Source organism: Pseudophryne corroboree, chromosome 11, assembly GCF_028390025.1.
Source record: "Pseudophryne corroboree isolate aPseCor3 chromosome 11, aPseCor3.hap2, whole genome shotgun sequence".
Taxonomy (NCBI): domain Eukaryota; kingdom Metazoa; phylum Chordata; class Amphibia; order Anura; family Myobatrachidae; genus Pseudophryne; species Pseudophryne corroboree.
The window spans coordinates 43,336,732-43,358,515 of NC_086454.1; the positions used below are offsets into that span (position 1 = coordinate 43,336,732).

General features: G+C 43.6%; 1 protein-coding gene across 2 annotated transcripts in view; it reads right to left on the bottom strand.

Annotated features, from left to right (window-relative positions):
- Nucleotides 1-21,784, bottom strand: part of LOC134968589 (uncharacterized) — a 174,837-nt gene that overhangs the window by 81,424 nt on the left and 71,629 nt on the right. For both annotated transcript variants that reach the window (XM_063944085.1, XM_063944084.1), the window contains exons 4-5: nucleotides 20,365-20,472; nucleotides 19,291-19,752 (exon numbers count right to left, since the gene is read on the bottom strand). In XM_063944085.1, the coding sequence (XP_063800155.1) occupies nucleotides 19,291-19,752; nucleotides 20,365-20,472 (570 nt within the window). The remainder of the gene's footprint in view (nucleotides 1-19,290; nucleotides 19,753-20,364; nucleotides 20,473-21,784) is intronic.

A 21,784-nucleotide genomic window follows, 5' to 3' on the forward strand; every position in this document is an offset into this window, starting at 1 on the left:
AGTATCCTGGTGATACCTCTCCAACTCTCGTAATCCTATTTCCTAAGGTATACCTATACCGGAAAGATTTTCCTCTACTGGCTATGTGGCGTACAAGCACTGTATCTGTCGGCATTCTATCTGCTCTATATGAAAAGGTCATGGTTTGGTTACTCCATGACACTTCCCAATTTCCCGGCTTTCGGGGATTGGAGATGTTAAAACATAATAGGGACCTATCCACATGATATTGGTGGAGCTTCAAACTAGGAGGACTAGAGATATTAAACCTCCTGTCCACCGGTCTCCCACCCTTTAGCTCAAGTACCTCCCCTACCGTTAAAGGAAATGGTACTAGCCCTGATTTGCTATGACCTTGAGGTACTTGAGAGCATACCCAACAATCTGTCTTATTTAACACACTACCCACTAAGGAGTGATAGTCACTCAATGGATGCCGGTCCATGTGGATATTAAAACTGGATTGGCATTTCTTAATGCACCCATCCTCAACTACATTGTTACAGAGCCTACAGATACAGGCCCTCATTCCGAGTTGTTCGCTCGCAAGGCGAATGTAGCAGAGTTACACACGCTAAGCCGCCGCCTACTGGGAGTGAATCTTAGCTTCTTAAAATTGCGACCGACGTACGCGCAATATTGCGATTACAAACGAGTTAGCAGTTTCTGAGTAGCTTCAGACTTACTCTGCCTGTGCGATCAGTTCAGTGCTTTTCGTTCCTGGCTGACGTCATAAACACACCCAGCGTTCGCCCAGGCACTCCCACCGTTTCTCCGGCCACTCCTGCGTTTTTTCCGGAAACGGTAGCGTTTCCAGCCACACGCCCCTAAAACGCCGTGCATCCGCCCAGTAACACCCATTTCCTGTCAATCACAATGCGAACGTCGGAGCGATGAAAATGCCGTGAGTAAACTTACTTTCTTCATAGTAAAGTTACTTGGCGCAGTCGCAGTGCGAACATTGCGCATGCGCACTAAGAGAATTCTCACTGCGATGCGATGAAAAACTCCGAGCGAACAACTCGGAATGAGGGCCCCAGTTTTCTTTTCAGCTAACAATGTTTACAAATAACATGGCTGTTAGATCGTTTCCGGTACTCGCCTTTGCTCGGTGCTTGTGTTGCTATTGGAAATTTACACCTCCGTCTTAGTCATTGGAACCTTTCTGGATCCTTTCTCGACCTCACTGGTACTCTCACCGAAACAGACTGCTCGGGTCAACGTCATGGTCAACAGGAAAATCCATATCACAGTCTCTCGGGGCAAGTCCATCTTACAGGAGGAGAAAAGAAGAAATTTGTAATGGGGTACAGAAAATCAGTTTGAGGGGGAGAGAAACTTGTTACGATAATTAGTTCTCTCGTCTTGTTGTTCTTCTTGTTCTGCTGTCTTCTCAAAGGTGCTGTCTCTCAGTCTTCCAAACGAACATTCTGGTGATGCAATATTCCCTCCAAACCAGCGATCTTTCTGTAAGGAGCAAAAATCTTGCATTACCATTTGTCTAACTGATGGGTGACATACCATCTTTAAAACATGAAAGCATGAGTGAGAAGAGAGAGAAAACAACAACAGCAAAAAAAAAACAAAGAGAGAGAACAATTTATATGCATGTGTATATTACTTAAATCAACAATAGCCATCAATAGGAAAAGAGAAAAAAAACATTTTTCAAACATTTTAAAACATTGTCAGATCATCAGGCTGTCATATCTACATGTCCAATGGTTTCCTTGCGCAGTCCCTCCCCCCAGCACCATACTCCACTTTCTGTATCTGGCCAGGATACATTGATGCGGATAGGTCATGCTGGGGTTTGGTAGACTTCTGCAAAGACCAAGTATATATGCAATGTTTGAATCCTACCAATATTCGTCAGAGATGGGGAGAGAGAAAAAGAAACATTTCACAGATGCATTTACAACGTTTCACCTGGTCATTCCTGTGTCTTCAGGGAATGACCTCCCAATTTATTAACCGTTACCTCAGGCTTACCATCAGTTCTAATGATCACCTTTCCTGACCACATATCATGGGTGTGGCCCAAAATTCTTCCTATATGGTCCCTGTTTATAATTGTGTGTGTTTTAATTTTGCTCATTTCTGGGTCTAGGGGGTCTGACTTTATGTGGGTTATTACAGCTGCTGGCATAATGCCCTTCTCCTTTACAAAGATAACAAACCCGGGGCTTCTTCCAAGTGTCAGTGACCTGAGGTTTTGGTTGATTTGATGCCTCCTCAAACGCTCGGATGCTCATCACCATCAACCGCTTTCCCTGTGCTTCCCTGCTTCCTTGGATATCATGGTTATGTTGTTGTCTAGGGGATTGATATGACTTTTGTATTCCTCTTGATCTACAATCTCTCGCAAAGTGTCCTTTTTTTTAATGACAATTGTAACAGACTTCCACATTTAAATTTCTCGCAGGGGTTTGGGGCTTATGCTGGAGTGGTCTTGTGGTTAGGGCCTGTATACTTGCGGCCATTAATTTATCACTTTGTGACTCTCTGTATCTGGTGATATTTTGATCAATATCAATAGCGGCCTCTCTTAATGCGGCCACCGAGATATTTCTCCAGTTTGGGTTGGTGGTCTGTACCCTTGTACTCAATACCTCCTTTAAACCATTCATTAATACCTTAACCGCTATTTCTCTATGCTGTGCGCATGTTTTGATGTCTGTGATCCCAGTGTTCCTAGCCATTACTTGCAGTGCTCGATTGAAATAACTGGAGATACTTTCCCTTTCGTTTTGTCTTATGGAGAAGATTTCATTCCACTTGACAACGGCAGGGAAATATACTTCCAACTGTTGGTTTATCTGCTTAATACATTCCTGATTGTGTTCCTCCGTTTGAGGTACTTCTGTGTCTAATTGACAATCAGTAATAAATGTCGCAGAGTCAACACCGGAGGGCAAACATGCCCTCAGCACTGTCCGCCAATCTTTGTTGGTGGGTTCTGTTGAGTTTCCTAGTTCTTTAATGAACCTTTGACATGCGACTAGATTTTTCCGTGGATCGGGAAATTCGGACATAATTGATCTCAATTCAGTCCGGGACCAGGGACAGCGCATTGCACTGTCCTGGACGGGAATGGTTCCCTGATCGTCAGTCTTCCCATTGGGGACTGTGATCACCCTGACAGGACTAAACTCAATTACATCACCTTGTTTTGGTCTTACAATATGGGGTACATTTGTTTGTGCGTGATATAAAACATTGTACGTACCTGTGGACACGACCTCACCTGACCCTCCGTTAGGGGGTTTGATTATTGCCTTTACCAATTTGGTCGCGTCCACCTGGATGTCTTGTAGGATGGCTGCTGGAAGTGGTGCCGACATCGTGTTGAGTTCACTTTCTTGCTCGTATTCCTGAGGGAAGTTTGACATGGGGTGCAACTTGCACGGGTTAATAGTTGTACATTTAACAGCATTACAATTATCATTGTTATGTTTATTACACTTATTCTTATCATCTATACTACAGTTGCTAAGTGCGTTTTTATTGTTCAACATTGTGCCTTTTCTCTGCAACCATAATCCTCTCCATTGCCATGTCTCTCCTCTCAAGATGAAAGTTAGGTATGTAAGTTACATTTCTTTGCATTTCACTTTCCTGTTGCCATAACTGCAAACAATCATAATGCTTGATTCGTCTCTTTGCTGATTTAATGAGACATATCCTTCTCCTTAAATTCGTTAACACTTCTGTGCTGAAGCTACCTACTCTTGGGAATTTCTCCCCGTCATGTACTGTCATTCTCTCCCATTCATCACATAAAGCTTCTGTGTGACTTCCGTATTTCTCACACATTACATACCTTGCCGACCCGACTGGTCGGTTCACTGAATCAACCCGAACCGAGGTTGATCGCCCCCTACCTGAACAAGTGGCCCCCATAGTTCGAAGGTGTTGCTTTATTCAGCCAACCCTTACGCAAACCAAAATGTTCAAAATAGGCTGACGGTGGCGGTTTACCGAGTACCCCACTCACTCGCCCACGCCGACCAATACGACCTGATCACACCGATATGGTGCTGGCGTACTCGACCCAGGGCCCCTGCGACCTGAACCTCTATTTACTGGAACCTGTGAGGGTGATCCGAAGAACACTTACTCTTTCCAGTAACTATTGGTTGTTGGATAGTTCCTGAGTGAGCAGCGAACCTCCCTTAAAATAAAAAAAATTACACAAATCACGTTAGAATGTACAAATAGCGTTTATGACCTTCGTACACAAATAGTACCGGTCAGGTTTACTAATGTACACAATTACGTGCGGTACAATCGTTCAGCACATAAGCAACTAATCTTATGTACGGAGCGACCAGTGGAATCGAAAATTACGGCTGCGAATTCCTTCAGCCAGAGCTTGTATGGCCTATATGGGTGTTGCACCAACCCTTTCTTGGTGTTGTGCCTGTGGACTGTATAGCGGACTTCCTTGTCTGCTGTACCTAAACCTGCTGGTCTGCTATGACCTCCTGGTCTGTTACAGTATGACCTCCTGGTCTGCTACACTCTAATGCTCAAATTGTATGTTTTAACCAGGGATGCCTCCCTAGCCACCATGTACGTCACTTACACGCATGTACCTCACGAGAACTCGACTTTTCTTGTGGTTCAACCTCAAAAATTGTAAAAACAAACACTCACTCACCACATATACACTTTTGTTTCTATTTCTATCTCTGCGCAGAAATTTCTCTTTAGACCAGATGTGTTACCAATTAGGAGAAGGATCTGTTAATTTAAATTTCGAATGTTAGAATAGATTTGCGCGATTTATCGCCTTGCGTTATTTACCGCGTTGCGCTATTTATCGCGTTGAAAAAAATTAACACTTGTGATTTGAGTTACGTGGGCGTACCCGTACGCTCCGTTGCGTAATATACGCTGCGTGCGTCGGCCTTTGTGTTGCGTTCGCGAGTCTCAGTCTTTTGTTAGAGACACGTGTACGCTGGCCAGAAAAATACAATTAGCACGTTTATCAATGTAGATGATCTTTAACTGTAATCATCTACCAAGCACCACACAGGTCTTTCCTTGTATCTCAGGTAAAGCTGTGCGTGTGTCTTACAATTTACCCCTTAATGTATTACTTTTACACTTTAACTATTTAAATAGCGACAAATCTCTCTTAGCACGTTTATCAATTCAAATGGCAAACAGGAAGGTGAGATATGTGAAAGTACACAGATGAAAATGCAATTCTAAATTTAATCTAATAACATACATTGATGTAAGCACACGCATATAGATTTTACATATAAGTACCAATCACTATTACTTATGATTGACTATGATATAGATTAAATAAATGCATTAAAAAACTCATTAAATGATGATTTCTTTTTGACAATGGATGGCTGATTATTTCCTGAGTCAACTGAAAATCAGCCGTTCAAAAAAATTTTTTTGACCTTCCCAAAATGGCCGCTGCTCCTCCCCCTTCCACCTCCATGAGGGTCACACAAAATGGTGGACAGACCATGCGGCCTCTCCTGCCATAAAGAAAATCACCATGCTAGCTCCCAAAGTAACTTTTAAATGTACTTTTAAACCTACTTAAACAGATAAACAATCTAATCTTAATCAAACACGATATGATCCATTTGAACCTGGTTTTGCGACAATAAAAATACATTTTAGCATCTTAAATATTATGAGAAACGCCTTGTCCCTTAAAATTTCCTATCAGCGTCTTACTGATACCACAATACATTAACGTGGATGTTTTTTTTTTTTTTTTTTTTCAGCATTTTGCGAGATGTCCATCATTAGCCGGTCAATTACAGCCGCGTTTGTAATGTACAGTGCATCATTAAGATCGTGATATCCCGGACCAGAGCCCCCATCTAACAAAGCTAAATATTTATCTTATTAAAAACACGTTAAAGGTTAAAGAACACAGTACGCAATTGGCGCAAAAAGTACCGCAAGGGTACTCCCTTAACTATACCTTAAGGAATGTACTTATACTGTAAACCTCTGTGTAGTGGTAGAGTGTAGATGCAACACAGTATAACCTTATTACCTTTAAAGCTGTTCTAGCGTCACCGACGCTCTGAGAATACTTAACACTATAAGAAATACACAGATACCGTGCTCAGGGTCCAACGCCTAATATATATATTATGAATGATATACTTGCAAAAGAATTAATACAAATACAAATCATACACTACAATATAACATAGACTACCTAACCAGATAACTACACAGGAAATATAATACAATTACTATTTAAGAGAAAATAAGAGAGAAAGAGGAGAAGAGAGAGAGAGAGAGAGAGATTGGCTCACAATAACAAGAAGATCAATATGGTTGCAGCGAAGCTTACACATGTGAGGAACAATCGCTGCGCAGTTATTCAATGCTGAGAATCTTTGTGGAGAAAATACTTGACCTTACCCATACTGGCAGTCCCTATATACACAACCCTACAATACCGCATGGGACAGAAGCTAGACTCCATTTTATTAAAGCTCCCATGATTCCAAAGACTGCACCACATGGTTGAAAGGGGGAGGGGAAAATACCCGGCAGCAGCCATTTTAGATTTGCAGGTCCAAACACATGGCACTCTCTGCTACCCCACAATCACATAGCAGAAGACACAAGACTCCATTTTATTCCAAACTGTCCAAGCCTCAGAACAATGCATATGTTCTGATTTTACAATTCCAAACCATCTAAATCACCTTTCACAATTTCAATCCAACTTCCTAGAACCATCTTATTCACTTTCACATTCCAAACAACTTCAGTATCTCAATAACCAGAGCATATTCATCACAAGACCAGATCACAATGTAACCACACATCTCAGCCTGCCATTGCTACCAGCACATGTTCAAACGTAACTGCATGGTGGTATTTATGATTAACAAGATATATTATAACTAACCAGCACAATCTATTTTAAATCACCATAGGCAAACAAATACCACAAATGCTATGCTACAGGTTGTCTAATGTCCCAGCTACCATCACAGATTCCCAGATCTATCACACAAACACCCAACAATCACACAACCAAGTTACAATATCCTATTTAAACCAGAAAGCAATCTGTCTATATTTCCTTATCTAGCCATGTGAATTCAATACTTAGCCTTTGGTGCCTGGTGATGATCCAGCCATGCTTCTGGGAGCTTTGTTCTGAGTGTAGCTTCATTACATCTGTTCTCTGAGGCCACCTGCAAAAACTGACCCCCAACCCCCCCAGACAGGAACTATCCTCCTGTGTGTCTGTTCCTAGGGGAGGGGTCTCTCTCTCTCCTTTGTATATGTTAATCAGGTTCAGCCCTGAAAATCTTAGTAAAAGGTTGGCTTGATCATCCATTGTTCTCAACAAAGTGATCTCAGCTTTTATACATATAATCATATCTATCCGCTGCAATGTCCCACAACTTCACAACCAGCATCAAACTAACCCACACATCATTCTGCTTGCTTCAATACCAAACATGATGGGCGCATCTGGTTCTGTTCAGATAATACATATTCATGACATCAATTCATCAGCCAATTCTAAATCTCCATGATGTCTGGTGCTTGACATTATTATAACCATGTACTGTATGAAACAAGCGCCGAATCCATCTCCGTGCCATGTCCGAGCAAATGCGTGTGTTTCCATATATTGCTGTGCTCGCTGCGCATATTTGCAAGTATATCGACTTAAATGTGTGTGTGGTTTGTATGTTCTCTCTATGTAATATTTTTGACTTTGACAGCAGAAAAAGAGGGGAGACAAGATTAGAGGAACCATTTTAGTTCAAAGTCTGCATTCAAGCCATTGGAGACAAGGCTTTTCAGTTTATAAATCCATTTCATCTCTGTCTTGGCCAGTCTCGTTACTTCATCTCTGTGCCTCCAAGTATTTTTCACGTTTTCAATAGCTAGAAATTGCAGAATATGTTTTGTTGATGAATTATGTTTTTCTTTGAAATGACTAGATAGCGGGTGGGTCATGACTCCTTTCTTTATGTTCCTCACATGTTCCCCAAGCCGTGTTTTGAGTGCCCTACTTGTTTTGCCCACGTAGATCTTATGGCAGCTACACTCTATGAAATAGATAATGTTGGTGGTGTGGCAGGTCATAAAGTCATGAAGTTTATAGGTGATGCCGTTCACAATAAAATCTTCATATTTTGATTTGGTGGTGGTTATTTCACGGCAGGCCTGACATGTCCCACATCTATAAAAGCCCTTACTCCTGATGGGGTGATGATCTTTAGATGGTAGTGCACTTGTAGTTAGTTTGCTTTTTAAATTTGGTGCCTGCCTGTAGATGAATTTAGGCTTAGCTGGTATGATATCTTTAAGCAGATGGTCTTTTTGTAGTAAATGCCAATGTTTCTTGATTATGTGCTCAATTTTTTTATGTTGATGAGTGAATTGTGTTATAAAGGCAAATTTGAAAGCATCTTCTCCGGGATTTATCTTGTTTTGTACTTTAAGGAGTTCTTCTCTATCCTTATTCATAACTACCTCTTTGAATTTGCCCAATCGTTCTTTGTTGTAGCCTTTTTCTTCAAACCCTTTTTTCATTTGGTCAATTTGTTCTTCGCATACGTTATTCTTGCTACAATTCCTTCTTAATCTGAGGAACTGGCTTTTGGGTACACTGTTCAGCCAATTTAAATGATGTTCACTTGTAATGTCTATATGATTATTAGCATCCGTGGGTTTTTTATAGCATTTGGTCTCTATTCTGTCTTCCTCAATGTAGATGTTCAGGTCTAGGAAATGTAGTTCCTTTTGGCTCATTGTGAAGCTGAGAGTTAGATTGAAATCGTTGTTGTTGAGTGTTTTGCAGTAATTTTCCAATTCCTCCTTCGGTCCTTCCCAAAAAAAGATGATGTCATCTATATACCGATGCCATATTTTGAGGTTGTTCTTGTAATTGGGGTTTGTTTTCACTTGTTTCTCCTCCCAGTATGACATATATAAATTTGCGAAACTTGGCGCAAATTTAGTGCCCATCGCTGTCCCGACCAGTTGATTATAATATGAGCCATTAAAATAAAAGTAGTTATTTTTTAATATGAATGATATACTTTGCAGAAGTAGTTCTTTCTTATTCTCAGAAAGGTCCGTTTTGTCCAAATAAAATTTCACTGCCTCTATGCCTTTTTCGTGCGGTATGTTCGTGTAGAGGGCCTCCACATCTGCTGTTGCCATATACATATTGTTGTTCAAGATACAACAGATTCATCTGAAAGATACAACAGATACACTGCAGAAAATTAACAAAATCAAGTGGAACAACAATATGTATATGGCAACAGCAGATGTGGAGGCCCTCTACACGAACATACCGCACGAAAAAGGCATAGAGGCAGTGAAATTTTATTTGGACAAAACGGACCTTTCTGAGAATAAGAAAGAACTACTTCTGCAAAGTATATCATTCATATTAAAAAATAACTACTTTTATTTTAATGGCTCATATTATAATCAACTGGTCGGGACAGCGATGGGCACTAAATTTGCGCCAAGTTTCGCAAATTTATATATGTCATACTGGGAGGAGAAACAAGTGAAAACAAACCCCAATTACAAGAACAACCTCAAAATATGGCATCGGTATATAGATGACATCATCTTTTTTTGGGAAGGACCGAAGGAGGAATTGGAAAACTACTGCAAAACACTCAACAACAACGATTTCAATCTAACTCTCAGCTTCACAATGAGCCAAAAGGAACTACATTTCCTAGACCTGAACATCTACATTGAGGAAGACAGAATAGAGACCAAATGCTATAAAAAAACCCACGGATGCTAATAATCATATAGACATTACAAGTGAACATCATTTAAATTGGCTAAACAGTGTACCCAAAAGCCAGTTCCTCAGATTAAGAAGGAATTGTAGCAAGAATAACGTATGCGAAGAACAAATTGACCAAATGAAAAAAGGGTTTGAAGAAAAAGGCTACAACAAAGAACGATTGGGCAAATTCAAAGAGGAAGTTATGAATAAGGATAGAGAAGAACTCCTTAAAGTACAAAACAAGATAAATCCCGGAGAAGATGCTTTCAAATTTGCCTTTATAACACAATTCACTCATCAACATAAAAAAATTGAGCACATAATCAAGAAACATTGGCATTTACTACAAAAAGACCATCTGCTTAAAGATATCATACCAGCTAAGCCTAAATTCATCTACAGGAAGGCACCCAATTTAAAAAGCAAACTAACTACAAGTGCACTACCATCTAAAGATCATCACCCCATCAGGAGTAAGGGCTTTTATAGATGTGGGACATGTCAGGCCTGCCGTGAAATAACCACCACCAAATCAAAATATGAAGATTTTATTGTGAACGGCATCACCTATAAACTTCATGACTTTATGACCTGCCACACCACCAACATTATCTATTTCATAGAGTGTAGCTGCCATAAGATCTACGTGGGCAAAACAAGTAGGGCACTCAAAACACGGCTTGGGGAACATGTGAGGAACATAAAGAAAGGAGTCATGACCCACCCGCTATCTAGTCATTTCAAAGAAAAACATAATTCATCAACAAAACATATTCTGCAATTTCTAGCTATTGAAAACGTGAAAAATACTTGGAGGCACAGAGATGAAGTAACGAGACTGGCCAAGACAGAGATGAAATGGATTTATAAACTGAAAAGCCTTGTCCCCAATGGCTTGAATGCAGACTTTGAACTAAAATGGTTCCTCTAATCTTGTCTCCCCTCTTTTTCTGCAAACCTGACACACTATCAGCATTTGTTTCTCAACCTCACATTTATGCACGAGGGTATTAGCCCACATTTCCCTATTGTTAATTTATTAATTTATTAACTGTACATTTTTATGTTCCATTTTTATATTATTTTCTTCTCAATATTTTTATTTATATTTGCAGACTGTTATTTTATAACCATTATCTTAACCACCATTGCCAGATGTACTTATATGGCATAACTATGTTTGTCTGTAAACGGGAAGCCAGCTGAGAATGGGATCTAAACAAAGAGCTGCACTAGCGCTGTGATGCGCTTCACATGCGTTCCATTGACGCGACCGGAAGTAGGTGACCGGAAGCGTTATGTGTTCCGTGGTGCGTTCCACGGACCGGAAAAGTGCGGGTAACACCCGCTTTACACCTGCGGAATCACCGTGAAGGACCATTATGTGGTCATTTCACTTATACCACCAACGTATCAACAGGGTGGAACTCTTATTAAATAAAACTACAGAGATTCAGTACTTTCTTTATAAGATCCCGGATTATCAACCGGAAGTGTGACAGACGTCACTTCCGGTGAACGGACAATATTATATTTAAAAATAATAATTCTGTGTTTTGGAATATATGAAGTTTTTATTTATATTCAATTTTAATGCAACTGTAAAAAGTTTTGTATTTGACATACTTTAGCTACATATTTGATGTGCATTTTTAATCAGTGACCTTACGACCCGGATCCAATCCCCACATAAGGTATAAATAGTTTATTCTGACTTAGTTCCTGTCATGCAGCCTTGAGGAAGGGAGAGATCCCGAAACGCGTCGGCATTACATGACAGGAGAACAACTGTGAGAAGGAGACTCATCAGACGGACAGATTTGTGTGGACTTTGGAGACGGGTTCCGGAGCCAGTATCTCCCTATCTAGACATCTTAAAGGCACACACCTCATGAAAATCTGGTAATTCTCCACCTTTACTTCTACGCATTAGGATGTCTGTTCTTTATATTGACACCAGCTATTAACATCAGAAAGGCATTGTTAAAGGCTTTGATTTTACCTTAACTCTGGTAAACCTCCACCTATTACCATACATTTTTGAATTGCCTGTTTATTTGGCTATATTCACAAATTTTTATTGTCTGAATAAAAAATTGTTTTATTTAACATACTACACTATATTTGGAATTGTCTCTTTCACACCCACATGTGGATTCCATTTACCCGGAGTACCTGTTAGAACCTACGACAAAGAATACATAAGGGAAGTATCAATTATACTTTGTCTCTTGATAAGCGCACCGCATCTGGTCTAACTTTCTGCATACTTTTCAAATAAAGCGTTCAGCTCATGTGATGGGGGAAATGTTACCTCAGGTTTCTTTCCCTTAAACATACAGACCCGTGTGTCCGGGACAGACGGGTCCTCTGTGATATGTAATACATCTTTTATTGCAATAATCGTGTATTGAATACTCTTTGCCACCCTTGGGTGCAACTTTGCCTCATCATAGTCGACACTGGAGTCGGAATCCGTGTCGGTATCAGTGTCTGCTATCTGGGTAAAGGGACGTTTTTGGGACCCTGAAGGGTCTTGTGACACAGTAAGAGCCATGGAGTGACTCCCTGGTTGGCATTTGGACTCTGCTTTGTCCAATCTCTTATGTAATAAAGCCACACTTGCATTCAAAACATTCCACATGTCAACCCAATTAGCTGTCGGCGGTGTCTCCGGAGACAATACTACCATCTGCTCTGCATCCTCCCTAGAAGAGCCTTCCGCTTCAGACATGTCGACACACACGTACTGACACCCCACACACCCTGGGATATATGGATATGGGGACAGACCCACATTAAGGCCCTTTGGAGAGACAGAGAGAAAGTATGCCAGCTCACACCCAGCGCCCTGTGGTTCTGAAACAAAGTCCCAGACTAGTAAGCGCTTTTATAATAATAATTTTTGCACCAAATTAATGTGCACCCCCTCATTTTGCACCCTGTTACTTGTGTACAGCAGGGGAAGAGTCCGGGAGCAGCTTCTCTGCATCAAGCTGTGGAGACAATGGCGCTGGTTAGAGCTGAGGGAACAAGCTCCGCCCCCTCGATGGCGGGCTTCGGTCCCGCTGTTTCTTTATACTGGCGGGGCTTTATATACTGCCTCAGCAGTATCTATACTTGTGCCAGCCTATATATGAGGTAAAAATTGTTGCCCAGGGCGCCCTGCACCCTTTGTGCCTGTGTGTGTGTGTGTGTGGGGCTGTGGCACGCAGCGCGACCGCTGCGCGGTACCTCACGAAGATCTGAAGTCTTCTGCCGCCTTTGAAGTCTTCTTGCTTCCTATACTCACCCGGCTTCTATCTTTTCCGGCTCTGCGAGGAGGACGGCGGCGCGGCTCTGGGACGAACAGCGAGGACGACACCTGTGTTCCGACCCTCTGGAGCTAATGGTGTCCAGTAGCCTAAGAAGCAGAGCCTATCAGTAAAAGTAGGTCTGCTTCTCTCCCCTCAGTCCCACGAAGCAGGGAGCCTGTTGCCAGCAGTGCTCCCTGAAAATAAAAAACCTAACAAAAGTATTTTCTAGAGAAAATCAGTAGAGCTCCCCTAGTTTGTGACCAGTCTCCTCTGGGCACAGAATCTAACTGAGGTCTAGAGGAGGGGCATAGAGGGAGGAGCCAGCTCACGCCCATTAAAAGGTCTTAGAGTGCCCATGTCTCCTGCGGAGCCCATCTATACCCCATGGTCCTTACGGAGTCCCCAGCATCCTCTAGGACGTAAGAGAAATTACAATTTACCTTTCCTATTTTCCCTTATCTTGGACTCTGACAGCCCCAACTCTAGCCATTATCTGCCCTTTCCTAACCATTTAGAGATCTGCAGCTTTGGTACAGATTAGAGGTGACATTCTAATCCAAAGGGTTCCTGCTGCAGTTCCAAATATGTCCAGCAGGTGGGGGTGGAAGCCTCACACTGACTCCACCAGTGTGGCTTTTAAACTAGTCCAAATGAACAACTATGCACCATACAGTTATCTACGTCTCTGTTTATGTACTGTCTGTATATTATACATCCACACAGATAATAGGATTTTAATTACCTACCGGTAAATCCTTTTCTCGTAGTCGGTAGGGGATACTGGGAATCCATTAGTACCATGGGGTATAGATGGGTTCACTAGGAGCCATGGGCACTTTAAGAAACTGATAGTGTGGGCTGGCTCCTCCCTCTATGTGTGACAGTGTGACAGTCTTCCACGTAAGGTACTTTACGTCTACCTCCTGTAACGGTTCAAACCAGTCCGATTGGAGGAATTGCAGCACCAAGTTGAGATCCTAAGGAGCCGTGGGAGGCACAAAGGGAGGTTGGATGTGTAGAACACCTTTCAAGAATGTCTGAACCTCAGGGAGAGAAGCAAATTGTTTCTGAAAGAAAATAGACAAGGCCGAAATCTGGACTTTTATGTAGCCTAGACGTAGACTCGCATCCACTCCCGACTGTAGAAAAAGCAGGAAACGTCCCAGATGAAATTCCACCGCAGAATATTGGGGCAGATGTATTAACCTGGAGAAGGCATAAGGAAGTGATAAACCAGTGATATGTGCAAAGTGATAAAGGCACCAGCCAATCAGATCCTAAGTGTTAATTTACATATTGGAGCTGATTGGCTGGTGTCTTTATCACCTTGCATATATCCACTGGTTTATCACTTCCTTATGCCTTCTCCAGGTTAATACATCTGCCCCATTGTCTGCTCTCGCACCAAGAGACATATTTCCTCCAGATACGATGGTAATGTTTAGACGTTACCCCTTTTCTAGCCTGGATCATAGTCGGAATGACCTTGTCAGGAATCCCTCTCCTGGCTAGAATCAGCTGTTCAACCTCCATGCCGTTAAATGTAGCTCTGATAAGTCTTGATAGACGAACGGGCCCTGTTGTAGAAGATCCAAGCAAAGAGGTAGAGGCCACTGATCTTCGAGGAGCATCTCGAGAAGATCCGCATACCAGACCCATCGTGGCCAGTCCGGAGCAATGAGGATTGCTTGAACTTTTTCCCTTTTTATTCTTTTTAGAATTCTTGGGATCAGACGAAGTGGAGGAAACACGTACACCAGCTGGTAGATCATCTACCACCACTGCTTGTGGGTCTCTCGACCTGGAACAATACCGCTGGAGCTTCTTGTTGAGTCGAGAGGCCATCATGTTGATATGTGGATATCCCCACCGACGTGTCAACCACAGGAACACCTCTGGGTGAAGGCCCCATTCCCCCGGGTGAGGTAGTGTCTGCTGAGGAAGTCCGCTTCACAGTTGTCTACCCCCGGGACGAAGACCTCCAACAACGCCACTGCGTGTTTTTTCACCCAGAGGAAAATTCTTGACACCTCTGAAATTGTGGCTCTGCATTTCGTTGTGCCCTGTCGGTTTATGTACATCACTGCCATTACATTGTCTGACTGGACCTGAACAACCTGATTTTGAAGAAGAAATGCGGTTTGCTGAAGGGCGTTGTAGATAGCCCTCAGTTCTAGAATGTTTATTGGAAGGACGACTTCCTGACTTGACCACTGTCCCTGAAACTGTACCCCCTGGGTGACTGCGCCCCAACCTCTGAGGCTTGCGTCTGTGGTTAGCAAAATCCAATTCTGAATCCCGAACCCGCGGCCCTCAACAAGGTGAGAAGTTTGTAGCCACCACAGGAGGTAGATCCTGGCTTTTGATGACAGACGAATCCTCTGGTGCATGTGAAGATGTGATCCGGACCATTTGTCCAACAGATCCAGCTGGAAGGGCCTCACATGGAACCTCCCGTACTGAATTGCTTCGTAAGAAGCCACCATTTTCCCCAGAAGGCGCATGCAGAGATGCACTGAGATTCGAGTCGGCTTCAGGACAGCCCAGACCATCGACTGGATTACTATCACATTTTCCAAGGAAAGGAATGCTTTCTGAGATTCTGTGTCCAGTATCATTCGCAGGAACTGAAGCCTCTGCGTTGGTTCTAGGTGAGATTTTGCAAAAATTCTAAATCCACCTATGATACAGAAGTAGTCTGGTCGACAGAGCAATGTTCTCCAACAGTTGTACCCTGGATGGCGCCTTTATCAGAAGATCGTCCAAGTACGGAATTATAATCACTTTGGTGAATACCCTCAGTGCCGTGGAGAGACCAAATGGCAGGGCCTGAAACTGGTAGTGACAGTCCTGCAGTGCAAACCGTAGATAAGCCTGATGAGGCGGCCAGATCGGAATATGTAGGTACACATCCTTGATATCCAGATACACTAGGAATTCCCCTTCCTCCAGACAGGAGATCACCGCTCTCAGAGACTCCATCTTGAATTTGAACACACATGGGTTCAACGACTTGGAAGTTCAGAATCGGTCTTACCGAAACGTCCGGTTTCGGTACTACAAACAAGCTGGAATAGTAACCCTTGTTTTGTAGATGAGGTGGAACTGGAACAATGACTTGGGTCTGTAACAGTTTTTGAATGGCACCCTGTAAGGTTATTCTTGCCTCTTGTGAACCTGCTAAGCCTGATTTGAAGAATCTGAGAGGTGGGAGTTCCTGGAACTCTAGTCTGTAGCCCTGGGATATAAGGTCTATGACCCAGGAATCCTGGCACAATGTTGTCCAGATGTGACTGAAGAATTTTAGCCGGGCTCCCACCTGACAGACTTCCAGGCAATGCAGTCCACCATCATGCAGAAGGTTTTGAGGAAGGAGAGCATGAACTCTGTTCCTGTGAACCTGCAGTAGCAGATTTCCGTGGTTCACCTCTAGCACCTCTGGCGGCGGCAGAGGAACCTCTGGCCTTGCCCCTAAACTTGGCCATCCGAAAGGACTGTAGTTTGGGTCCTGAATAGGCCTTCCTAGCTGGGAGAGCTGCAGCAGGAAGATATGTGGACTTACCCGTAGTAGCTCTGGAGATCCATTTGTCTAGTTCAGTGATTGCTAACCTTGACACTCCAGCTGTTGTTGAACTACACATCCCAGCATGCCCTGCATCAGTTTTAGCATGGCCAAATAACAAACCGGAGCAGGGCATGCTGGGATATGTAGTTCAACAACAGCTGGCGTGTCAAGGTTAGCCATCACTGGTTTAGTTCATCTCCAAATAAGGCCTCGCCCGTGAAAGGTAGGACTTCCACGCCTTTCCTGGAGTCCGCATCCGCAGTCCACTGGCATAGCCATAAACCCCTGCGCTCTGACACTGCCATAGTAGTGGTGCATGCATTAAGCAAGCCTATCTCTTTTATGGCTTCCACCATAAAGTTTGCTGAGTCCTGTATATGTTGCAAGGACAAAATAATCTCACCTTGAAGCAAGGTATCTTATCACTCTATTATGTTACCCGACCATTTAGCAATGGCTCGGGTAATCCACCCACATACTACAGTGGGTCTCTGGGGCCCCCTGCAGCTGTATACAAAGATTTAAGTGTAGTCTCAATTTTGCGATCAGCCGCGTCTTTTAGGGAGGCTGCACCCGGGACACACAATACAATTTTCCATAATAGCCTGGAGATGGATGCATCCACTATTGGTGGATTTTCCCATTTTTTTCCTATCCTCAGGAGGAAAAGGAAAAAATGATAACAACCATTTAAGGATTTGAAATTTCTTGCCTGGATTAACCCACGGTTCTTCAAACAGGATGAAGAGGATTTCTTCTTTATATTAAAATGAGATTCCTCAATCTCCTCTGTGACCTTATCAGGGATATTCAGAACTTCTCTGATAGCTTCTATGATAGCCTCTACTCCCTGTGACACAGTACCCTCCCCCACCTCTGAGTCCACCTCACCCTCCTCCATGTCAGACCCCTCATCATCAGAGTCAGACTGCAGGATATGGGCCAAAGAACGTTTTTGCGGACAAACGGCAAGGGACTGAGATGCTGATTTGAGTACTGAGTCTCTTTTCAGAAACTCAGACATACAGTAATTGTCTTAAGTATTGTGTCTCTTTCTCATTCCGAGATAACTTAGTGGAAATGGAAGAAATCATTCCCCTAATGGAGTCCAGCCATGCTGGTTCTGCACCACTAGCCTGGGAAGGGATACTACACTGAGTACACACTAGTGAACCCCCAGGAGAAAAGGAACACTGTGCCTTACATGAAACACACTCTTTGCCTGACATACTGCACTGTAACAGTGACAGCACACACACACATGAAAAGTTTAAATACACAACCCACAAAGAGCCCTTCCAGGAAGACGCAGAGTGTATGGAGCCAGCACACGCCACCCTTATCGCTAATGCCAAACTTAGCCAGGTTGCAGACTAAGTACCCAGATTAGGGACTTAGTACACTAATAATCGCTGCCCCCCTGCTATGACCCCCCCTGGTACCTCTAAGGTAATCTGGAGTCCGACTGGAGGAGCTGCGCATCCCTGTTAGTCAGTGTCAGCTGCAGAGGGAAAATGGCCCTGGTGGGCTGCTGGATCCGCTCATAGTGAAGCCCCGTCCCTTCAATGGCACACAGTCTTCCAGCTCTTTTTTTATACTGGCTGTGTATTTAAGTGCATAAAATGGAGACAGACACCTTTTATGGCTTTGTTGCCAGTCTGGGTACTATGGGGCAGATGTATTAACCTGGAGATGGCATAAGGAAGTTATAAACCAGTGATAAGTGCAAGGTGATAAACGCACCAGCCAATCAGCTCCAATAAGTAAAGTAGCAGCTAGGAGCTGATTGGCTGGTGCGTTTATCACCTTGCACTTATCACTGGTTTATCACTTCCTTATGCCATCTCCAGGTTAATACATCTGCCCCGTGCAAGGTTACAAACGCACCAGCCAATCAGCTCCAATATGTCAATTAACAGCTAGGAGCTGATTGGCTGGTGCGTTTATCACCTTGCACTCATCACTGGTTTATCACTTCCTTATGCCATCTCCAGGTTAATACATCTGCCCCTATGTCCGTTGTTCAGCGTCTGTGTCCTTACACAGCGGGAGATGCAGTTCGTCCCGCTTAGAAGCCGTGCGTCTCCGTACCCTCATGCCGCCGTAATGACCGGCGACCCACTAACCGGGACGCCGGCTTAGTACTCACCACTCTTCTTTCTTCTGGCTCTATTAGGGGTGGCGGCGTGCTGCAGGAATGTACGGTCGCTGTGGTGGGGCTTGCAAATAGTTCCCTCAGGAGTTAGTGTCCTGTCAGCGAGGAACGGGACCGTTAACCCTGAGGGAGGTTGGGACGTCCCCTTCCCTAAGTCCCATGAAGCAGGCAGGCTAGTGCCATCCAGTCCTGCCTGAAAATAACAAACACAGAAAATAAATGTAGAAAACTCTTCAGGAGCTTCCAGAGATGTGACCGGCTCCTCCGGGCACATTTTCTAAACTGAGTCTGGTAGGAGGGGCATAGAGGGAGGAGCCAGCGCACACTATCAATTTCTTAAAGTGCCCATAGCTCCTAGTGGACCCGTCTATACCCCATGGTACTAAATGGATTCCCAGTATCCCCTAGGAAGTAAGAGAAATCACAATATAATAACAAATCCCTCCAATAAATGAACCTCAGATCTATCAGAGAAGAGCCTTACCTCCAATGACGTTCAGTGTTCTCTGTACAGAGATCGGTGACCTCAGAGCCGGGTGTTCTACATGTACAGACAGTTCTGCTCCGTTATCAGCAAAGCTAGGGGTTATATGAATAGAACACTGACAGCTGGAAGTACCAAGTCTGCTGGTCTTTATAACAGGAACCAGTTCTAGCTGTAGGGGTCTCTCCTGGTGATTTGCAGCCCCATTAACCAGCCCCTGCTGTTCCTCTACATCTATAACCACACGGTCACCCCCAGTGCTGTCATCTCTCGTCATGCGGGCTGGGGGAATGTGATCTCTGGATTTCCAGGTGTGTATATCCATCCTCGTCTCTCCTCGTCTCAGACGTACAGAGATTTTAATGTCATTGGGCCTGAAGCCCGTGATCTGACAGGTGAGGGTGGTCCTGGCCATGTCAATCATCTGCTCATTCCCCGAAATCTCAGAAAGAATGGGAGGGTCTGTGGAGAATAAATATATATATATACTGTATAATGCATATAATGAATGATGATCTCAAGACCCACTTCTTCACCAAACCCAGCCAAATCTCATCCTAACCCTCTGCTCCACGCTCTCTATGTACCCCATCTGTGTCAGCCCTGTCTGTCTACCCCTCCCCTTTAGAATGTAAGCTCTCACAAGCAGGGCCCTCTTCCCTCATGTGCTTATCTCTTTTCTTACTTTAATTATCTTCAACTGCACCAAATCCAGCAGTCTTCTGCCACCTGATACTTATTCCAGTGTCATCTGCTGATGTAGCTATGTTTAGTTACCCTGTACTTGTCCTATACTGTCATCAACTGTAAGTGGCTGTTTTCCTGTTTTGATTATTTATGTACTCTGTAATTGGGCGCTGCGGAACCCTTGTGGCGCCATATAAATAAAGGATAATAATAAATGAGCACACATAAAGCACCAACATACCTTTAACCATGTACAGTAGTGGAGATTATAACTGTATAATGTGGGTTATAGCCACACATTAACTGCCATCCAGCCACTCTCTAAAATAATATTCCTGAAACACTAACACTGTAGATGGTGTATATTAATCATGACATAGTCCTTACCTTTCTCAAACAGTTTCCAGTAAAGAAAAATGCCTGAAACCAGAAGTAACGTAGAGATAAGTGTCCCAATCACAGCTCCAACAACTGCACCAATGTTATCTTCTTGCTCTGTAATCACATAGGTCACAATCAGCACCCGGAAATGAGTGAATGTGTTATGAATGATCCTGTTTAGCAACAATCAAGTTCTTGTATTGGTCATTGGACTTACCTTGTCACCTGGCCTGCGGGTCAGGTGTTCTGTTTGTCTTGTGAACTGTTGTATGGGCACTGCAAACTTGAAGCATATCAGCTGCTTGCATTCCCTCCAGTCCGAAAGCTCCTTGCCTCAACTGACATTAGCAACCAATCAGAGACCTGCAATCCCTATATATACCATGTCTTTCTTTTGTTCTGTGCCAGAGCATGTCCCTCTGGTGGTCATTCCGAGTTGTTCGCTCGTTGCCATTTTTCGCAACGGAGCGATTAGGTGGAAAATGCGCATGCGCATGCGTTCACTAATTTAACACAAAACTTTATAGATTTGCACAAGCTCGAAAGACGTTTTTTCATTGCTCGAGTGATCGTAGTGTGGTTGACAGGAAGTGGGTGTTTCTGGGCGGAAACTGGCCGTTTTCAGGGAGTGTGCTAAAAAACGCAGGCGTTCCAGGTAAAAACGCAGGTGTGGCTAGAGAAACGGGGGAGTGGCTGGCCGAACGCAGGGCGTGTTTGTGACGTCAAACCAGGAACTAAACGGACTGAGGTGAACGCAATCTAGGAGTAGGTCTGGAGCTACTTAGAAACTGCAAGGAATTATTTAGTAGCAGTTCTGCTAAACTTTCGTTCGCAATTCTGCTAAGCTAAGATACACTCCCAGAGGGCGGCGGCCTAGCGTTTGCAATGCTGCTGAAAGCAGCAAGCGAGCGAACAACTCGGAATGACCACCTCTGACTCTTAGCAAGTCACAGTATGACTCCCTGGCTCCTGAGTGTGTTCCACAGTTCCTTGTGATTGACTCCTGCCTTGCATTATTCCTTATTTGTAATGCTAGCTGTTAGCAGTGCTTCATTTGGCTTCTGCCACAATAAGATTACACAGATTTCAGCCACTAATCACTACCTTCAGTAAACCTGTAAGCTTTCTGGTTCTCAGACTGCAACAACTACAGCTTGGTCAAGTGCCTGTGTTTCTACTGCTAAGCTTCCCTACAGGCTATTCTCTCTGTGACTCCACCTGTGCCTGTAGCCTGCTCCTGATTACAGTGCTTACCACAACCATCCTAATAGATTTGTTGCAGTGATCCTGAACTCTGCCTTATGATTAATCCATGTATTCCAGTGCGCTAACTTGGTTCAGTGAGTACCATTCCACCAGCACCCAGCAGCACAGTCTCTCTCCACCTATGTCCAGTGACCGTTTTATCCTGTTCAAGCACAACCAT